Source organism: Propithecus coquereli, unplaced genomic scaffold (genome assembly GCF_000956105.1).
Source record: "Propithecus coquereli isolate 6110/MARCELLA unplaced genomic scaffold, Pcoq_1.0 Scaffold101, whole genome shotgun sequence".
NCBI classification, from domain to species: Eukaryota; Metazoa; Chordata; class Mammalia; order Primates; family Indriidae; genus Propithecus; species Propithecus coquereli.
This window is the reverse complement of record NW_012133970.1, coordinates 2,195,424-2,211,176: the sequence shown is the minus strand read 5'-3', so window position 1 is coordinate 2,211,176 and position 15,753 is coordinate 2,195,424. Positions and strand designations below refer to the sequence as shown.

Sequence of the window (15,753 nt, the reverse complement as noted above, 5' to 3'; positions counted from 1 at the left end):
ATTAGTTTACTATGGACACTGTAACAAATTATTACCACAGACTTGGTGGCCTAAAACAATAAACATTTATCCTGTTACAGTTCTGAAGATCAGAAGTCCAAAATCAGTTTCGATGGGCCAAAATCAGGGTGTCAGCAGGGCCGTGCCTGAACTACAACAGCCACCTTGTGACTATGAGAAACTATATAGCAGAATCCATTTTCTTCCTTTTTCCAGCTTCTAGAACTGCATTCCTTGCATTCCTTGGCTCATGGCCCCTTCCTCCATCTTCAAAGCCAGCGAAGGAGCATCTTGCTTCAGTCCTCATATTGCATTCTGTCTCTATAGTCAAATCTCCCTCTGCCTCTCTCTCATAAAGAGACTAGTGATTACATTTAGGGGGTACCTGGGTAATCCATAATAATCTCCCCATTTCATGATCCTCAATTTAATCACATCTGCAAAGTCCCTTTTGCACATAAGGTAACATTCATAGGTTCCAGCCATAGACCTGACATCTTTGGGGGCCATTATTCAGCCTGCCACAGTAGGTAAAAATTCATTAAGCTGCACTTAAGATTTGTACATTTTGTTGTTTATAAATTATATCTCAATCAAGAAATGCACATACTTCTGAAAAAGATAATAATTTAAGGGAGGCAGGAGAGTCAAATGTGGATCTGAAGACAAAAATGGGCTGAAGACCAGTCCAAAGTAGATTCATTCTGACTTTTTACCTTCCCCACAGACAGCACTTTTGGCATGTATATGACTCTTTATTATATGTCCAGCATTAGTTTCTACCCCACTATGGCCCCTGCAGAGTCTGAGCTGCTCATTCTATCTGAAAACTCCTGAGAAGGAGAGAGTTACAGCAACTAAACAAGGCCCCAAGGTACATATTGCCCAGGAATGGCAGGGGCTGACACAGTTAACTATGCAAAGGGAATACAGGATGGCTGTCCAGGGCCCTCAGTGAGGAGCAGGAGTTAGGGAAGGCCCTGCCCAGCCCTCTGAGCCATAGCCATAGCTATCCTCTGAGGAGTGGACACCTCATTGTGGGGTTGAGGGCTGTGTTTATAGATTAGTACCAGTGACCAGCCAGTTCTACATTCTCCATGCCTGGGCTCTATGGGAAGGACAGCCAAGAAAGGAGGATTACTTTGTTATTGCCATTTTGGGGATCCTGGCAGCTGTAAGGACAGAAATATCTCTAATTCCACAAGTGGTCATATGAGGCAAGAGAAGCTGCTTAGAGCATGGACTTAGTTTCAGAGATTGGAAAGCGTCAAGAGCTGGGGCCGGGGGAGAGGTTACCTTAGGTGAGGGCAATACAGATGCCAATTGCCTATTTCCTCCACATGTAATGTCCTGCCAGGAGAACCTGTCCCTGGGCCAGGAATCCAATGTTACCTTCCTCTCCAAAGAGAAAAGAAGTTCAAGACTCGCAGACATGTGCATACACAGCTCAATACGCTCAGCTGCTCCCCCTCCTGTCCCCACTACCTACAGGAGATTGACTCCCACTGTGCACATAAGCTGGGATAATCAGTGCCAAGTGGTGGGGGCTGGGGCAAAGGTACTCTTTCTCATACCCTTGGCTCTCGTGTGGCCTGGAACAGCTGATATAGAGACTGGAGTGTGACACAAGGCTCTTCTTTCAGAAACACGAGGGCCTATACTTTGAGCCCTCCTATTTCTATCCCCCACAGTCCTTCACCTGCAAGACCTCCAGCTCCACTTTGATCTCAGTTCCTCAGGTTCAAGGCCTCACAAGGCCAAAACCCTGTAGCTCTCCTTCTCAAACTCCCTTGCCTTTAACATCATCATTATCAACCTCCTACCCCACCCTGTCCCAGCAGCAATAGCCTGCTAATCTTTTAGCTACTAATCTCTTAGGCAGTAATCTGCTTTCCAAACTCTTGGCACCTGAGCTATTTATAGCAGTGTTTCATGCCCCCCCCCCCAGAACCCTATTCTCCTCTGACCCCCACCAATCTAAACACTCAGAGGACTGTGAGTATAAGAGGCTGGGGAGGTAAGCACAGCAACCAGAGCTGGAGACTGATGTGAACTTCATCTATCTCCCCAGGTAATATTCCAAAGCCCTCTACTACTAGCCCATACTAAGCCCTACATCCCTTGCTCTTAGCATTCCCCCTTAATATATCAGGGAACAGTTGAGGAACACCTTTCCTGACCCATCAAGCATTCAGTTCAGGCTGAGAGACCCTGCAAGAGACCTCTGGAAGCTCCCCTAAATTCACCCCTGGGGCCAAGCCTAGTATACATCAAAGGGAAGCACTGGAGAGACATCTTCCTCTCTCTAAGCATCCCTACATCAAGGCCTAGCGCCTGAGGACAGGGATGAGGATAAGGATGGGAAAATCTGGGGACAGAGATAAGACAGATGAATAGGTTCAAGGAAGACTTTCGACCTCCATAGAGATTTCTGTCACCAACAACCAAGAGCATGAGGACACTAACTGCTTCTCTCCCATACCTTTCTCTTTTCTTAGCTGAGGATCAAGGCCATGATGAGGTGAGCTCAGGCTCAGGGTCCATTACAGGAGCAGAAGGAGACAGAATCCATTCATTCATTCATGTACCTAACAAACATGTCTTGACACCTACTGTGTGCCAGGTGGTGCCCAGCCTCACCTAGACCAAGAAACACATTCTCCTCATACTTTTCTGGATGAAAGTCTCTGCCCAGTTCCTTTTCAGACAAATTCCTTCTCTCTGAAGGCTCTCAAAAGTGCTCCAGCCATTCCAGAAAGTCCTGGCCTTTGTGAAGAGTAGACAGTACAGTTAGTCAGTGTTTTGTACAAAATAAGGAGGGATTTTTCCCCTTGCCCAGGATGGGTAAGAGTATGGCTGAAGAAGTACCTTTGGAAGGAGGGAGAATAGGAGGCACTTGATGGTGGTGAGGTGTCCATCGAAGGAGGAAAGGTTACATCACACTAGATGTATATGGATGGTCTACTGGAGTGGGGTAAGGAGAATAGGGACCTTACCCTACTCCAGTGATCAAACCTTTCTTCTTCTTCCCCTCTTTCCAGAAAAGGCTCAATCTCAACTCCATGGCCAACACCTCCAAGTAAGTAAGAACTCCTTCTAATGTCCTGAATCTGTGAACTGCTCTCTACACAAACCCAAGTATTTGTCTTTGGGGTAGAGGGGTTTCCAACCTTTCCCTAACTGGTGGCCCTGGACTCTACCCTAATTACCTCTACCTTTGTTCAATCCTATGCTCCTGGAACCTCTTCTCCTAGTCCTAGGAACATTTCCTCTTCCCTCCATTTCCCTTTCTTTCCTCTCACTTCCTCTCCTCTTCCCCGTTCTCCCAATCCTCCTCCCTATCCTCTTTCTGGTTTTCTCCCCATAGGGTGTTTAAGAAGACCAGCTCCAATGGCAAGGTGAGAACCTGGCCCAGCTGGGCAAATGAGAGGGCAAAAGGGATAGGTGGGTATACCCTTCAAGGTCTTAGGGGTTTGGGTTGGGGAATTCAGAGGAATCCGTTCAAAGATAATTGTGAGAGTAACATGGGAGGTTGCTCCACAACAGATCTCCATCTACCTGGGGAGACGGGACTTCGTGGACCATGTGGACATGGTGGAACCCATTGGTCAGTGAGTCCAAAAAGGGGAAAAGCATGGGGAGAAGGGCATGGGAGCCAGGGAGCAAAAGAAAGCCAGGAAGTCCATGCAGAAAAGGAAGCCAATTAAAGGGAAGAATGGGAAGAACTGTTTTAAGAATCAACTTCTGCTTTCCATAGTGTGAGAGTTTTTCCTGACCAGGGTGCTGTCTTACCCTCTTTTCACAGATGGTGTAGTCCTGGTTGATCCTGATTACTTAAAAGGTCGAAAGAGTAAGTGGAAATCCTTGTTGGTCTTTGTATGTTTTAGGGGTCTCAAACTGAAACATCACACATGCCAGACAGGTAATCTGAATGAGTGGACTTGACCAGAGGGTGTAAGAAAATCAGAAAGTGGCAGGAACTGTGAATGCCTTCTCTGGTGGGGGCTGACAACTGGGAATTCCAGCCCAGTGTGGCCAAATTTTCTGATTGCTAAAGAGGAACTAGAAATGAAGCTCAGAATAAGACCTTTAAAGGCCCAAGGTTTGAAAAGACTATGGTACCCCTTCCCCAAATAATATTTAAAATAAATATATTTCTAAAGCATAAATAAAATTTTAGTTTTCAAAATTACCCAAAACTTACATGTGTGCTGAAATTAAAATAGGTTCTTTCTAAAATTTCTGATTTTCTCCGTTATTGTTGTTGGCACCCCTGCTTGGCTATTGATTTGAGTATGGACTTAAATTGCTTATGGAATGATCCAAACGCCAGAAATCCACATTTTTATGCAAATTTCCTGATTTTCAAATGTTGGCAACTCACTAAAAGATTTTAAAAGGCCTTGATAAATCAAAAAGCTTTTTTTCTGTAGGCTGGATGTGACCCTCAGGGCTGCCATTTTGCAACCTCTGGTGTGTATCTTTCCATCTCCCTTTTTGTGTAGGGAAAATGCCTAACCTTTCCTTTAAAAAAATCCAAAACAAAGAAACAAAATGACAACCACGGGAAGTAACAGCAAGAGACATTACTCTGGCAGCAGTACTATAGATCAAGATTATACTGAATTATTATTATTTTTTGCTGCTTTTTTTCCTTTTAATTCTCACTATGGATTAACCCCACTGTGATCCAACTAGACTGAGAATTGGGTTTCATTTGAAACAGGTTCAGAATGAGTTGATGAATACTATTTCAGATGTAACCTTTAGCTACTGGATAATAGAGTAGCCTTAATCTCTGAGATTAAGCAGTGTGGATAAGCAATCCAGCCAGTTTTAAATATCAGAGGAACTTTGGGGTACACCCATAAATTAACCAACTTATTTAAGGTTTCCAAGTACTCTGTATTTCTAAAATCTAAATCATTTTTTCACATTCCTACAAAATCTTCAGAATAAGCTATGAAAAGAAATCTTTAGTTTTAAAAAAATACATGTTGATCCAGGAGTAAGATGTATTTTTCCTTTTATTCTAATCTTTTATGTCCCCTTAGTAGAGTTTTATATTATTATTCATTTAAGTTGTACATATTTCTTAAGTTTATTCCTGGCTATTTTATACATTTCATTACTTTTATGAAGATCATCTTAGTTGCATCATATTTTCTAATGTGTTTTTCTATCAAAGTGTATTTGTTGATGTAAAATACGATTACTCTAACCATTGAGTGATAAAGGCCAATGATAAGGGTGGTATATGTGATAGTGTGAACGAATTGTTGCTTAACAAAAATTTATCTGGAATCTCTGTGCATTATTTCTTACAATTGCATGTGAATCTACAGTGAACTCAAAACGCAAAGTTTAATTTCAAAAAGGCAATGAGAGAAATATTATTCGTAGTATAGCATGAATACCTAAGGTGGCCTCGCGTTCGATTATAGTAACAAATGAAGTTGGGAAGCATACACAACAGCTATGAGTAGCAGTTATCTCTGGAATATGATGTATGATAGCTGAGCTTTGATTTCTCTTTTTGTTTGCATTTTCTGATGTTCACAATTAATATATAATTTATATAATAAACACAAATATAAATTAATAACTTTAGAATAGATGTCAATTTATGAAAGAAAATAAAAACAAGCTATTTCCTAGCACAGACACCAGATGATTTTAAACTGCTAAAGAGCCAATTAGAGCTTCAGCATGGTGGGTGGGGGGTGATGGCAGCTGATGACTTACTCTGCTGCCATCTCCACACAGGAACAGCAAGAGATGCCGAGAACAAGTCATCTGATCAACACCCTCACTTCAGGGCCTCTACTAGATCCCCCTCTGCCTCGACCCTCTTGACCTTTTTCTCTCTCATTCCTCATCGCTTTCATTTCCTCCCTGACTCTGCCTCCTTCCACTCACCTCTTTTCCTCTCCTTCTTACCTTCTCTGTCTTTTCCTTTCCTTTGTTTTTCCTTTCCTTTTCTTTCTTTCTCTCTTCTCCCACTTTAGTTGGCCATAATTAAGAAGCAAGGTGAATCTATGTGTTGTATCTTTTGAAAATTAAGTTTGTCTTCATTGTAGAAAAATTAGAGAGCACAGACGAAGGACAAAGGGACCATAATCTTATCATCCTTAATCACTAGTAATCACTAATAATATTTCAGCTCTTATTTATTCACATTTTCTGTGCAAATGTATCTATATTTCCACTAAAATGCTATACTATGAATATTTTATTATCTTCTTTTAAACCTATTATCAATACATAAAAACCTATAACTTTTAAAGTTGTCTGTATGTGTTTTGCCAATCTCCAATTGTTGGACATTCACTTTATTTTCAATGTTTCGCTGCTATGAACAACCCTGTAAAGCACATCCATGTATGTATATGTGTATGTATAAACCTTTTCAGACTTGTCCAATTATTTCTCTAGGCTAAATGCCTAGAAGAGGAATTAATGGCCAAAGGGCATTCACACATTTTTAAAGCTTTCTGCTTTCTGTACCTATTGCCAAATTGCCCTCTAGAAAGTTTACACCAATTAACTCTCCCTCCTGCAGTGTATGAGGCTGCTCATTGCCCCAGTTCTTATAAACATGGGTATTACCATTATTTTCAGTCTTTGTTGCATCTTTTGAATATAGATTCATTTTCCTCATTATTAATTTTAAAAGCAAATAATCTGATGTTCAATGTCTTTTACTAAAATAAGTTGCTTTCTACTTATGTGTGGCTGTCGGTAGTTTTGTTTCTCTGCATTGCAGAGGCTTTCTATCTACACCTAGTCTTAGGTACCAGCTGCAAATATGAGTTAAATTATAGCTGTTCCATTTCTGCCAATATTCCCATCATCATTTTCTTAAGCTGTAGAGTGGAGATAGTAATACTTCAGAGAGTTGTTGTGAGGTCTAAATAACATAAATAGAGCTCCTGGTGCAGGCCCATTATTGACAGGTGAAATAACTGAGATCGAGAAAACTCAAGGGATTTGTACAAATCCTATTCAAGGCCAGGTATTCTGACCCTAAATCTTACTGTCTATCTTTTTCATTATGAAATATTTCAGGCATAAAGTATTATATAATGAATCCCTGTATCCATTACCTAGCTTTAAAAAAAGTACAGAAACAAACTGTAGCCTCCTGTGTGTCCGTCCATGATCCCATTCACCTTCCTCCCACCCTCCTCCTTCTCTTCCCCCTCCCCAGGTAGCCCCTGAATTTGGTGCTTATTACTCCCACGATGTGTCTATACTTCTATTCCATATTTATATATCTGTGTCAACTTTGATATTGTTCCACATGATTTTAAACTTTGTATAAATAGTAACATACTATGCATATCATTCTGCAGCTAGCTTTTTTACTCAATAGTTTTTGAGTGTTTGTGCTGATATAACAAAATACCTGAGACTGGATAATGTATAAAGAACAGAAATTTATTTTCTCACAGTTCTGGAAGCTGGGAAGTCCAACATCAAGGTGCTGGCAGCTTCTGTTGTCTGCTGAGGTCTTCTCTCTTATTCCGAAATGGCACCTTGTTGCTGCATCCTCTGGAGGGGAGGGACACTGTGTGCTCACACGGCAGAAGGTGGAAGGGCAAGAGGCCTCTCTTACAAAGGTCTTAATCCCATTCACCAGGGAAGAAGCTCTCATGATCTAATCACCTCTTAAAGGCCATCCTAATACCATCCCAATGGTCATTAAGTTTCAACACCTGAATTATGGAGAGGACGTATTCAAACCATAGCATTATATGAAGTTCTAGTTCATGTATTTTAATCTTGGTTTAGTATTCCATTATATGAATATACCACAATTTTTACCCTTTCTCTTGTTGATAGATATTTAGATTATCTCCACTTTAATGTTCTGACAAGCATTGATGCAATGGACATTCTCACATGTATCTCCTTATAAACATGGGCAAGAGCTTCTCTAAAGTAGTAGAATTCTTAGGTCATAAAATGTGAGCAGATTCAATCTTACTGGATAGTGCCAAGCAGCTTTCCGAAGTGGTTGTTTAATGTATACTCCCAGCAGCAGTATATAAGAACTCCTATTGCTCCACGTCTTCACCAACACTCAGTGTCATCAGACTTTAAAATTTCTGACAATCTAATGGGTGTAAAATATTATCTCATTATGGTTTTAATTTGCATTTATCTGACTACTAGTGAGATTAAACATGTTTTCATATGTATTGGCCATTCTATTTTGTGCTTCTGTAAAGAGCCTATTCACATTCTTTACACATTTTTATATTGGTGTATTATTACTATTGATTTGTAGGAGTTCGTACACATTCTGGATGCTAAACATTTTTTTTTTTTGAAATAGGGTCTCATTCTGTTGCCTGGGCAGTGGCCTCATCATAGCTCACTGCAACCTCAAATTCCTGGGCTCACGTGATCCTCCAGCCTCAGCCTTCCGAGTAGCTGGGACTACAGGCATGCGCCACCGTGCCTGGCTAATTTTTTTTGTTTTTTGTAGAGACGAGGTCTCTCTATTGTCCAAGCTGTTCTCAAACTCCTGGTCTCAAGGAATCTTCCGGCCTTGGCCTCCCAAAGTGCTAGGATTATAGGCGTGAGCCACAACGCCCAGCATGAATGCTAAACTTTTGTTTGTTATATGTGTTGCAAATATTTTCTCCTTGGCTTTTCTTTTTTTCTTTGTTTATAAAAACTCTTAACATAAGGAAGTTTTAAATTTTACTGTAGTATTAATCTTTTTCTTTATGGTCATAGTCTTTTGATCATATTATATTGGCTCTCCATGTCTTCCTACGACCCAATTAAGGTCTCTTTTCCCACTCAGGCCTGATCGATCACTCTCTTCCTCCTTTGCCTACAGTGTTTGTCATGTTGACATGTGCCTTTCGCTATGGCCGTGATGACTTGGATGTGATTGGTCTGACATTCCGCAAAGATCTGTATGTACAGACCCAGCAAGTGGTCCCAGCTGAACCCACTAGCCCCCAGGGGCCCCTCACAGTCCTACAGGAGCGACTGCTGCACAAGCTGGGGGACAATGCCTACCCCTTTACCCTGCAGGTACTGACCCCAAGTCCTGGGCAAGGTTTCCAGGGAAGATTAGGAGAGGAAGCTAAAGAAGGAAGACAGAGGAGAGAGGTCCCTATTTCTTCTGTTTGCTGACCTCCTTTTGGTCCCCTAGATGGTTGCCAACCTGCCCTGTTCAGTGACACTGCAACCAGGTCCTGAAGATGCAGGAAAGGTAAAGTCTGGGTTCTGAGAAAGAGTGATAGATGGTAGTGCCAGGGAAGAAAAACAGTGGGACAAATGGACAATAATGGAGAAACAGACAGCTAAGGGATGAGGAAGGAAGGGCAGCACTAGAAATGAGTTCTCTTTGCCCCTGTCCCTTTACAGGCCTGTGGGATTGACTTTGAAGTGAAGAGTTTCTGTGCTGAAAACCTGGAGGAGAAAATCTCCAAAAGGTATTCTTTGGTCTTCCCCCAAATCCCTGCCTCCAGCCTCTGCCATGACCTCCATATCACTGCCACCACAAATGATGCCCAGTTCTGAGTCCCCTCTGAGTTCTCTTCTTTGCTCTAGGGCAGAGGTCAGCAAACTTTGCTGTAAAGGGCAAAAAAAAAGAAATATTTAGGTTTTGTGGGCCATATAGTCTCTGTTGCAGCTACCCAACTCTACCACTGTAGTGCAAAAACAGCCACAGGTAGTACATAAATGAATGAGCATGGCTGTGTTCTAATAAAATTTTATTTATGGACACTCAAATTTGAATTTTATATAATATCCATGTGTCATATTATTATTCTTTGATCTATTTCAACCATTTACAAATGTAATAACCATTCCTGGCTTGTGGGCTATATAAAAACAGGCAACCAGCCAGATTTGGCCAGTGGGCCATAGTTTACTAACCCTTGGTCGAGATACCTACATTAACGATCTAGAGGAGTTCTCTGAGGGAAGCTTTCCCCCACCCCCACCCTCACCCCCAAGCAAGAACTGAGCTATGGGGGTGGCATGGGAGAGATCAGTGGGTCCCAAAAGAGACGTTCTGGCTAACCCCATGGCCTCTGCTCAGAGACTCTGTGCGGCTGGTTATTCGGAAAGTACAATTTGCACCCCTGGAGCCAGGCCCTGGGCCCTGGGCCCAGACCATTCGCCGCTTCCTTCTGTCAGCTCAGCCCCTACAACTCCAGGCCTGGATGGACAGGGAGGTTCGTAACGCCCTCCGCCCACTTCCTGCCCCTACCCCGGAACCCCTCTGATACCCTTTCTTCACTGATTTTCTACTTGGGTAGGCAGAGATGGTAGCCAGGGTGGCAATAGTGCTAAGGAAACAGGAATTCTAGGTCTTGATCTGGGTATTCTTCCTCTAACTTGTGATGGGCCTCTCCTCCTGCTTTAGGTTCACTACCACGGTGAACCCATCTCTGTCAATGTTTCTATTAACAACTGCACCAGCAAGGTCATCAAAAAAATCAAGATTTCAGGTGAGTTCTTTTTTCCCAGCCTTCTGCATCTGGTCCCAAAGCCACAGGTCTTTTTCCAAAACTCTGCCCCACTTACCTGTCTGCATTCATCTAGGCTTTCCCCCCAACATAGGCTTGTCAAAAACATATTTTTGTTTGTCCATGAGCACATCTTACTGCATCATGTATAGTATGCCCATGTATAAGGTCACATCTAAGGACAGTGAGCTGGGGTCTCAAGGATAACTGACTGATTATAGTCATGTGCTTTTTCCTGGCTTGTTCAGTTGACCAGATCACAGATGTTGTCCTGTATTCACTAGACAAGTACACCAAGACTGTGTTCATTCAGGAGTTCACGTGAGCCGGTGCTGGGGCTGGGGTCAGAGAGTCAAGGGGTGGGGTGGTGGGAAGCGGGCCAGCAGGCACATGAGGGGGTTGGGGAAAGAAAAAGGGTGGGGGAGAGCCCAGGAATTAGGAAGGTCAAGGTGAGGGCTGAAGTGGAGAAAGGGAGGAATTACCAGGAGAACTTGAGGGAGGGGATGCAACTTACCCACAGGAGGACCATCACAATGCTGAGAGTGGGCAGGGGCACAAGGATTTCCCGCCAGAGCTAATTCCTCCCACTCCTCTTCACAGTTAGACATTTCACCTCTCTTGGATACTCCAGTAGGTTCTTAGGATTGTGCAAGATACTCTTGGGACTGAAAGTACATTTAGTTGGCAAGCCTAACCTAAGTTGTTCTCTTATTCCCCTTTTAAAGGGAGACCGTAGCTGCTAACTCCAACTTCTCCCAGAGCTTTGCAGTAACCCCACTCCTGGCTTCCAGCTGCCAGAAACAGGGCCTGGCACTGGATGGCAAACTCAAGCATGAAGATACCAATCTGGCCTCTAGCACAATGTAAGCTCAAATGTAACTATCAACCCATTCCACATATGCAACATACACAGCTCTGAGGTTTCATCTTCACTGAAGCCTGCCTGTTTTTTAAAATGTCCTTGGCCAGTGTTGAGAGACTCCTCCAGGGCTGAGGGCCAGCAGCAGGCTAAATAATGCCCATGGGACCAATGGTAGGCTTAGGTCAAAGGCAGCAAGAAAGGAAAATGTGGAGAGGGGGAAAAAAAAACCCTTATGTTATATAATATTTCACAGTTCACAAAGGTCCTACATATGTGCTATGTTATCTTCGTAAGAATCCCATTAAAGTAGGCTGGCTAGGTCTTCTTATTGCATTTTACACTTAAGGATCCTGAGGCTCAGAAAGAAGAAGGAACTCACCCAAGGTTGCATAGCTAACAAGTGGCAGAGGCGGACAGGATTTCATCACATGTCACCTGGCTCTAAACACTGTGATCTCTATAGTAGCTAGTTTCTAGAGAAGGTAGAAATGGAGTCGAAGACTAGGAGATGAGAAATGGAGGGAAAGGAGGACAAAAAAGGAAAATCATATGATAGGAACTAAGAATCCTATGAAATCATTCATTTGGCCCTCTGCCTTCAGAGGCCCTAGTGCTAGATGTGTCTCTCACCAAAAGCCATCTGCTACAATCTGATGAGTGTTAATCCTTCACCTCTCCCTGTGCCTTATCAATCAAGTAGCTATGGGCTGTTATTGCTAGAAATACCCTTAGAAACCATCCAAGCAGTGTTATTTTATAGATAGGAGACCAACAGCCCAGAGCAATGAAGAGATTGTCCCAAGCTCATACAGCTCTCAGTGTCTTATTTCTCAATTAGCAGGTTTTCATTGAGCACTGGTTACATGCTTATTCCTATGCTAAGCAACGTGGGAGATATAAAGAAGTTTAAGACAGTCTCTGTCTTTAGTCAATTTATAGCCTAGGTGAGGAACAAAGAGAAATGCAAAGCCAGCATAGCTGTTGAGGGCTTCCAGGAAGAGATAGAATAAACTAGATCTTGAAGAATGTGAAGGATCTGGATACCAACAGAGGAAGAAAGGAGCATTCCAGATTGGGAACATAGCATGGGCAAAGGCCAGAAGGTGGGGATCCATATGACATTTTCTGATCACAGGGAGAGGATGGGTCTACTTAGGTTGCATCCCAGGTGTTAGGGAGTTAGGGCAGAAAAACGTTAGAGAGGCTAGATGGAGCCAGATTGTTAAGGATCTTGAAAGTCAGGCAGAGTAGTTTTATTCAAAAAGTAGGCTCTTGAACACAGGGCGATATGGTAAAACTGAATTTTAGGAAGAGAAATGTGGTCTCAGTGGGTAGCAGAGATTAAAGCCTGGGAGATCTTCTCGGAGAAGAGGAAAGGTAATAGGGTGTGGTGATGGGAATGCACAGGAAGAAATGGGAGGACTGAATGAATTACTCCTCATGCCCCTAAACACACAAAATGAATACTGCAACCTCCAGTCTTAGACCGGGAATGGACAAGGAGCTGCTGGGGATCCTGGTGTCCTACAAAGTCAGAGTCAACCTGATGGTGTCCTGTGGGGGGTGAGTGAGGGTTCAGGGTCTGTCTGGGCAGGGGCTGGGGAGCCAAGCATTTCTCATGTCTGTTTTTCTCTCAGTTAGACTGACCCAATCAAGTTGTTCCCCACTCCTTCTCCCAGACCAGGTTCCCAAAGCTGTGAGCTCAGTGAGAAAATCACCTTCCCTTCCAGAAACCCATTCTGTGGCTGAGTTGGCCTTATGATCTCTCATACCCAAGTAAAACTAGGTTGCTCCTTCTCCATTTCCAGTTGCTAATTTTGGCTGTCATTCTACCCACAGCATCCTAGGAGATCTGACAGCCAGGTGAGAGACTGAGATGGAAGGACTGAGCAAGAAGAGGCAGAGGAGGGGATAAGGAGACCAAAAGAGTGACTAGGGAGAGTCTGAGGGCATCCTACAACTGGAAAACTGAGGGAGGGAGGGAGGTTCAGGGGTCAGGCTTGTAGGGAGATCAGTGACTCCATCTTGGGATCCTCACAGTGATGTTGGTGTGGAACTGCCCCTGATGCTGATTCATCCAAAGCCGTGTCATGGTGAGTGACCAAGTGGGACTCACAGGAAGGGTAGTCCTGACAGTTGGGGGCCAAACAGTTCTGATCTCTTGAATTGGAGACCAGCAGTTTGGGTAGAGATGGAATAGCAATAAGCAGGCTGGGTGTCTGGGTTTTCAGGGGAAGTATGTGTGTTGGGTGTGCATGAGGGGAAGGGTTGGAAAGGGAGGGGCAAGCGTGAAGACATTTCTCGAGGGAACCGAAGAGTCCCTTATCAGCTTTAGCTCCATTTTCCCTCCCTTTCCATGCTTGCTACAGAGGCCGCAAGGTAATGGAATATGAGGCCTGGCAGCCCCATGCCTCTCTCCCCAACGCCACCCTCCATTTTATGATGGAAATGCAAAAAAGCTTCCCTGGGGTGTTGCTTTCAATACGTGTGAAGTGGAAACCCACGTATGGTTTAGCTTCGTGTCACAGTTCAGTGCTTTTCATACGCCCTCCTTTCCCTTTCTGCACCTCCCCCCCCGCCCTCCACCTCCTGCTCCTCTAGGAATCGCCCTTCCCCCTCATCCCTTCCATTTTTCTTTTTCCTTTTCCCCTACTCCCTCGCAAGCACCTCTTTCATTCTTTGGTCCCTACCCTCCTTCCCACCCTCCATTCTTATTTCCCTTCCGGCGCTCCTGGGGGACTTTCGTGCTGGGAAATTTGGGAGGGAACGCAAGGAAACTGGCCACATTGGTCGCTGGGCGCGGGGCGGGGCGGGGTTGAGGGAGGAGGTATTGAGAGGGCGCCGAGGAGCCTAGCTGGGAAGCAGGGAGGGGATCACTTCTCTGGGATCTGGAAAAGGAAGTGAACGTGGAGGACGCCCAGAAAGGGGTTCCAAACCCTCCACTCCCCTCTGCTGCTTCTGCAAGCTCCGAGGACATAGTCATCGAGGAGTTTACGCGGCAGGAGCAAGGCGAGGAGCACGGCGAGAAGGCGTTGGAGGCGGAGGGAGATGAGGGGAGGTGAGCGCCTCGCTCTGATGCCCCTCTGTGTGGGAGTCCCAACTGCAATGCTCTAATAAATTGGCTTGTCCAGCTGTGCCTGGTGATCTCGTTGATATTTCCTGTTCCCGGAGAGTAATATAACGACTGAGAACGATCTTCCCTGCCCCCATGCCCTCGCCGTGATTAGATTATCCTTAGCACAGTCTTTTCCCCTAGCGGACCCCGATTTCTCTCTGACATGGCCACTAGTCCTCCGGGGGTCCTTTGGCTTTCTCTCCGGCCCAGGCCATCCCCACCCGCACCCCATCACCGCACCATCCCACTCCAGTGCTCACTTGATCGCGCCAAGCACAAGGCACTGGCACCTCGGGAGCTGCCGGGAGGGAGCCGAGGGGGCGTGGCCGCACCCAGGCGTGGGTGCGAAACCAACAGTCGCGAGCCGCCCTTGGGGAGAACGAAAGGTGACACCACCAGGTGGCGGAGCCCACCTGCCGTGATGTGTGCCTGATGTATGCCCTCCGTAACGTACCGGGAGGCCCAGAGCAATGTCCGAGGCTTTGGCCTGGAGGCTGAGAGACCTGAATACCAGTCTCTGTGCAAATCCAAGCTTGTATCCCTGGGAGAGCAGAGCCGAGCAGCGCTGAATTGGACTTTGGGGATCGAAAGGTGTGAATGGTATGGAATGGGGTGCGGTATTCTCTGGAGAATCGAGTTCCTCCTCCTTGGGAAAGTTTGAAGTGTGTATGTGTGTGTGGGGGGCGGTTCATGGAGATTTTCAGGGGAGAAAGGGTGCCCAGGGCGGATGGTTGGCCTACTTATCGCCCTCACAGCAGAGAAGATGTTGATCATCACCCACTCCACCTATGACAGCTTCCACTGTGCCTACTAGGTGACACACCACCAAGGAGTCACATGGGACATTTTTGCCCCTTTCCTTGGCTGTCTCCCCTGGGGATTCTCTTCCTCAAAATTATCTATTATATGAATAAGTGTCGGGAAGTGGAGCCAGGACAACCTCCTAAAGGGCCATTCTCTACTTCTCGTTCTAACTGCCTGGTATTGGAAATGGGGGGGGGGAGTTCAGAGAGGTTATACAACTTTCTTTTGCGCGCATCCATTGGAGTTAACTTCCCGTCTAAGACCATGTACCTAGGTCCTGAATAGTGAGTGTTAACTCATACCACTAACCCTACACCTCAACCCCTTAGGTCTATTTATCAAAGTAGGGTAGCACCACACCATGTCATCTGTGCAGAAAGAAGGGGAAGAAAAAACTGAAGCCTCCTCAAATTACCAAGCCCTACATTTCTTGTTCTCTCTGCCCTTATGTAATCTCCAACTGTAACGTA

General features: G+C 44.8%; 1 protein-coding gene across 1 annotated transcript; it reads left to right on the top strand.

Moving 5' to 3' along the window:
* The first annotated feature begins 2,003 nt into the window (after positions 1 to 2,003).
* Positions 2,004 to 14,501, top strand: ARR3 (arrestin 3, retinal (X-arrestin)). Its single transcript, XM_012643242.1, has 17 exons — positions 2,004 to 2,071; positions 3,042 to 3,079; positions 3,368 to 3,398; positions 3,547 to 3,607; positions 3,806 to 3,850; positions 8,855 to 9,054; positions 9,176 to 9,235; positions 9,391 to 9,458; positions 10,073 to 10,208; positions 10,400 to 10,484; positions 10,751 to 10,823; positions 11,228 to 11,365; positions 12,844 to 12,927; positions 13,204 to 13,227; positions 13,405 to 13,457; positions 13,734 to 13,743; positions 14,330 to 14,501. Exons 2-17 carry the CDS (start codon positions 3,063 to 3,065, stop codon positions 14,424 to 14,426), a joined length of 1,182 nt encoding a protein of 393 aa, XP_012498696.1. The 5' UTR covers positions 2,004 to 2,071; positions 3,042 to 3,062; the 3' UTR covers positions 14,427 to 14,501.
* The last annotated feature ends 1,252 nt before the right edge of the window (positions 14,502 to 15,753 follow it).